Raw genomic sequence first — 6000 nt, 5'->3', positions numbered from 1 at the left:
CACTGGATTTGTCAGATACAAACTGCATTTAAGATTTATGATAGAAAAATTATGAAACTTTTTTTTTAAAGTTAGAGAAGGTAAGGGAAGTTATAACATAGCACATTTCAGACACAGAGGCACTTAAGTGTGTTTTACATCAATAAGCGCTAAAGGAATAAGATCAAATATTGTAGCGTCGCAAGCACACATACACCCAGAATAAAACATTAACAGCAGCCCTGCGTGACTACATTATCATTAAAATAAAGTAGAGAACATAATTAAAAGATCATACCAAGAACCCAAAATAGATTAAAAACGAGATTTAGAGAATGTACAATGTAGATAAAATAGAAAAAGTATTGGAGTATGGAAGTATACCAGAGTGTGTGTTCAACTATTTCAGAATACCGAATAAGGAACCATTGAGCAATAGATAGAATAGATATGAACTACTTACTAACCAAGAGTGAGGTCATGCCGGGAAATATCAGACTGAGGCTGTAATGTATCGCTCGGTCGATACGGCAAAGCCGAAGTCTGATATTTCCCTGCATGACAGAACGGTCGGGGGAAGTAAGTTGTTTATTATATGGCATTTTTAGCTCTTTTTTTATTTAGAAAATAAATCGAAAACATGTTGTTTAATTTACAGTAAACACAAGTGATTTAAACTATAGTAGTTTAGTCTTCATCATCACTTTCAATAACACATTTTCGCTACTTCTGAATTGTACTGACCTGTACTAAGTCCTATAAAGTATTACCCGATATCAAAATGTCCGTGAGTTCTTGAGTCTTTATTCTTCAACTGTCTTCAACTGTCATGGTACATTCAACTGGTTTCCTATTCACAGATAATTTCATAATAGGAGTCCTGCTTCTATCAGTATTAAACATTACATGAATTTCCTCATGGCTGTTGATGTCTATTAATATGGCAATTTTTTTAAGATGACGTCACTGGAGGGCAATAATAATACTTATCAGACCGGCAGACCGGCGAGGAGGTCAATACGCGGCTGGCATGACTACCCATTAGCTAATCAAAATGCTTGTACTGTCGTTGCCATATAGTAAAGATAAATATCCATAATAGAATCCGTAATAGAGCCCGATAGAGAATAGAGCCTAATTATAGACGTTAGCCATAGGGCCGAGATGTCACTTCTCTGTTTGGAATGACTGGAAGGTTATATGCATTGTAACAGTTCTGAAGAACATAGAAAAACTGACTAAATAAAAAAGTAAATAGATAAAAAGTAGATTGCATTTGATCAGTTTACAAAAAGCATCTGAGAACAGTTCTGTATTATGTCTAGGTTTGAAACTGGCTACAGTTCAGTTGGAGCACCTTTGATGTCACCAGGAAGTTGGTCCAAGACCTTAGCAGCAGAACAGCTAAAGGCTGCTTCAACATGTTTAGTTCTGACAGCAGTTATTACCAACAGATTTCTCTTCAGTGATCTGAGAGTTCTAGCAGGTGAAACATATCAGAGGGGTAATTTGGTCCTATCCCTTAGTGATTTATAAACAAGTAGCAGTGCTCCAGAGTCAAATCTGAGAATATTTGCCTGCACTGATTGAATGGGCATGACACCCTTACATTTTTGGCTATTTAATCACTTCCTAGTATTATAAAAATGGAAATAAAAAATGTCTTAAAGATGATTACCTTGACACTTCATGCCACAAAGATGGATATGCCCTAAAGCAGAGTGAAATCTCACTGGGAGATATGTCATTTCATTCATAGTGTTAATTAATGTTTCTGACCCTAGTCAGAGAGCACACCACATTTATCAGGAATCAGTGAAAGGCAAGGCTTCCATAACATCAATCCCATCCAGGCAGTTAAGATGTGCACTACTGGAAAATGTTGGCCAAATCAGCTAGACTTTCATTAGTATTAGTATTATGTTCTCAAGGTTCTGTGTCCGCCTGATGTAGTAAAACACCTTTGGCACATTGATAATGATAACATAACTTTCTTGTTTCTCGAGTGACCTTACATATGGGGCCTGGTTTGAAAATGCAAGGGCATAACAGAGCCTGGTGTGTCTAGGGGTAAGATTAAAAATATACAGTGTACCAGTCTATCAGTAGTCTTTCTACCATGCTCTGCCAGCCTATAGCCTAGTTTCCCGAACGCTAAAAAGGACTTGAAATCGGTCGTAAGAGGGATCCTTGCAGAGCGGTTTCCCGACGCCGCACTTACGGCTATGATGAGTCTACGATGTCGCCAAAATCCACGTAGGCCGTTAAGATACGTCGTTATCGGGAAACGAGGCCTATAGCTCCAGTGCTCTTTTTTTGTTGGAATTTCTCAGGTTCAGATTCCACCAATCAGTGGCCAGTGGAAAGTGTTTGTGGTGATGGTGTCATTTTGAAATTCAGTGGAGGGCTGATCCAGTCACTTCAAATGTAACGCCTATGCAGACGCCATGAATAGAGACAGATCCCGATGAAGCATTTAAAGATCATGACGGAAGTTGTTAAAGATGCAGAATGAAACTAATGAAACAAGGAGAATGTAGTCTGGCAGGGTCAGACTGGGTGTAGGGAGGAAAACCGCCTAGCATACAACTAACAAAAGATCTGAGTTTACAGGGGCAGGAATATACATAAAGGTTTCCAATATTGGCATGGACAGGTCTACAACTAGCAATGGTGGAGGGCGTGGGCATATATTTCAGTTGGTTAACACAAAGGGTTCTGTGCCAGAACAGATTAGAATTTCCTTGTAAAGTCTTCATCACTACAAATTATCCACGGTCCATAAATGCCCAAATATATTTTATTATCAAATCATACATAGAATTTTAATTGTCTCGCAAGAAACTCATAAATTCTGTCTGGGACCAAGCCGTGTTATGACTAACTTCCAGTCTGTTAAAATGGCCAGCATCTCTGTCAAAATGACAAACAACTAAGAGCAATGCTGCTATGAATATGAAACATTGCAGCATTCAGAAAGCACAGCACATTCAGCAGGGCCTTTTGTAGCAGTCTTCTGAATGCCCATGTGTATGTTTGCAGCAGGATAATGCGCATCGCTGGGGAAGCAGGACACTTGGAAATATGCTCTGCCCAGTTTGATAAAGCTGCTTTATTACTTGGATATTGTCTGGCTAGAGTCATTATGAAGGGCTAGATGCACAGTTTTGTATTGACAGGCCTTCCACAGCAAAGGCCCACCCATTACACATTTGTGGATTGGATGCATTGGATTACTAGCAGTATATATAGCAAGCATCATATGATCTTCAGTAATCCCATGGAGCCTCTACCTTCCATAATTCCAAGATTTTAAGAAATGAGGGTGTCTGTATTTGACAGCATTTCAAACTAATCTGATTCAAATTTAATAATGATAATTATTTTCAACAACAGTTTGAGTTACTGTAGCAATCTTGTCCAGAAGGAGGGATGAGCACAGAAATAACTAATTAGTAGGCAATCATATGTATCCCCCATACCGAACACTCATGGGTATACATCTTATTGGTGACTGAACAGATCCAAAATGTATTGACACACAAGGGACATCTCATACAGACCTAGCACACACCACGACTGTAGGCAGATACACTCACAGAGTTGGAGCTAATTAGGGCATCAAACATCAAGTCCACAATACGGGACACAAAATACAGGATCCAAAAGGGTAGGCATTATAACATTAATTCAGATCGACACCACCACCAAGTCAAAGAATAAGGGTGGAGAACTGTTTGGAGCCTCATCATTCACATCAGCACGCAGATGCGTTGTAGTACCCCTGCACCCTTCAATTCATTTGGTTTTCAAGTAAGCATATTGTTTTGTCAAACAAACAGGACACTGACATTTTTGTCATTTATGCCTATACCTCATCTCTGTCAATTAGACCCGCATTGAGTTCACCAGAATGATCCTAGCTCGACATCATTGAGTTATCAGCAGTAGCCACCAAACAAACCCCACTTGAAGGTAAACATGCTTTTATCAAACCTACTATTTTCTGTCAGTATTTGTATCGCCCTCTAGTGGCTAACATTATGATCACCTTATCCCCAGGAAAGCGTCAACATTAAATTGACTGCATCGAGCGAGCAGCGAAGTTTATGCTTTTCTTGACTTTTGCAATTATTAAACACAAGCATTACACTTATGATTATGGGCAAGAGACTCAAACTCGCTTTTTTTCTCCCTCAGCAAAATTAGTCAATGGTTAGGACACTAACAATTTCCACTTCTATTTGCCATAATCTCTGGAGGTTTTCAATTGACCTCTTAAAGCATGCGTTTGTCAGTCACGGAGGAAGACCAGATATTTCAGCATATTGTAGCTGCAGGAAGTCATAACCCCTTTCGGTAGGTGTTAAAGTGAAATGATATTGAAAGGACAATGTCTTGAAGGACACCACGCAACTATTTTTTTTTTTTGTGGAGAGAAAACTGAAGTAACAGCCTAGACATGCCAGGTACTCAAGATGCATAAAATTCTATAATTCATGAGGAAGTAGACAAAGTCATAATAATCTATCCAAGCTCATTATGCGCATTATATTAACTATACGTTTAAATGATAAACGTGCTTCTCTTTACTGTATCGATGAGAATAACACGGGGCTTGTAAACGCGTGGTTATTCCACGTTGACAGGTGCATCGCAAAGCCAGAACGTGGAAGAACCTAACGACTCTAATTTCCAAGAGTAGTAGACACCGAGTTGAACAGGGCGGGTTTACGAGGACTTCTACATACTCTAGTCCAATGTCTGGAAAGAGAGGGAGAGGGTACGCGCGTTTGGGGGAGTGTCTAGTCTCTGAGCCGTCTGCGTACTGAAGACAGTAATGGCATGAGCATGCATTGCGATTTAGTCTAGCCACTGTATTGCGCGCCTGGGAAACGCCACTGTTTTAAACTCTTGACAGTTCATCGAGGAACGTGACATCAATAAATAAGAGTTTGCGGACAAGTACAGCAAAGTAGAAGTGTGCTCAGAGACTGACACTTAAATCTTCATTAAAAATAATAATAACCGCAAAAGGGATATGGTGTTGGACATGTGAATTATAGGAGTTACTACTACCTTTCTGCCCAAAATGAAGCTGGCGTCTTCTCCGTGTTTGTTTGGCTTTCTTCTGACTTCAGTCGTGTTTCGGATGAGCACCTCTCAGTCAGGTGAGTGACAGTTCCGCCAGCAGTGTTTGGAAGCTTGTCATGACTGTTCACTTTGCCGAATGTTAAAGCTACTTTCCTTTCGTTCTGAGGAGGAGGTTTGCTCACTTAGCGTTTGATTAAATAAACCCTATTCTGATTTATTGAAATGGATGTAGGATATAATGTGTAACCAATATTATCGAAACATACTGATGTAGCATAATTAACTTGACCAAGACACTTAAGTACCAAACGCTAGTGTTACTCCATAAACATCAGAGTACCACCACCACAGACTTTCCGTTACAAATGTTTTGGCAAACACATTAATTGAAATGTAATTAACGAATACGTTTCCTTTTCAATTGGTCTAAAAACAACATTCGGTGCGTTTCTTGTGTTTCACTTTTCAACCTGCAGTAAGCTAAGGAGTCCCTAGAGAGGCAGTGTTTTTTTTTCTTTACACAGAAAACAGGTTCATTTGATTCTTTACTCCAGTTGCAGGCAGCCTACATCTTTCTACGGGTCTAAATAAGAAGCAATCAATTAATGTGTGGCCACATAAAGACACTGTTGAATGTAGGCTACAGAGAATAGGGCAGTGAAACGGTATCACACGTGTCCCACTACTAAAGCAGCCCAGCTCTTCCAACTAGAGCGTTATTATTCTCACCCCGTCCCTTGTGGGAGAAGGAATTTACCCACACCAGATTTTTTTTTGTCGCTTTTTAGGAGAACAATAAGTGTTACCGGATAAAACGTGTTTTGTCCACACGAATTTCTCTTCACATCGTTTTGCCAAACTTTTTTGTTTCCGACGTAGATGGTAAAGCATTTGATATCGTTTCACATATCAGTTGATTAGGGGTAC

General features: G+C 39.5%; 1 protein-coding gene across 2 annotated transcripts in view; it reads left to right on the top strand.

Annotated features, from left to right (window-relative positions):
- Positions 1-5071: 5071 nt before the first annotated feature.
- The window catches only part of erbb4b (erb-b2 receptor tyrosine kinase 4b), a gene marked incomplete at both ends in the record, with an annotated part of 230294 nt that continues 229365 nt past the window's right edge, over positions 5072-6000 (top strand). For both annotated transcript variants that reach the window (XM_080839977.1, XM_080839976.1), the window contains one exon: positions 5072-5150. In XM_080839977.1, the coding sequence (XP_080696103.1) occupies positions 5072-5150 (79 nt within the window). The remainder of the gene's footprint in view (positions 5151-6000) is intronic.

The sequence above is a fragment of the Sprattus sprattus genome (genome assembly GCF_963457725.1).
Source record: "Sprattus sprattus genome assembly, chromosome: 5".
NCBI lineage: Eukaryota > Metazoa > Chordata > Actinopteri > Clupeiformes > Clupeidae > Sprattus > Sprattus sprattus.
The sequence above is the reverse complement of the archived record's forward strand: the minus strand, read 5'-3'. Positions and strand labels throughout refer to the sequence as shown.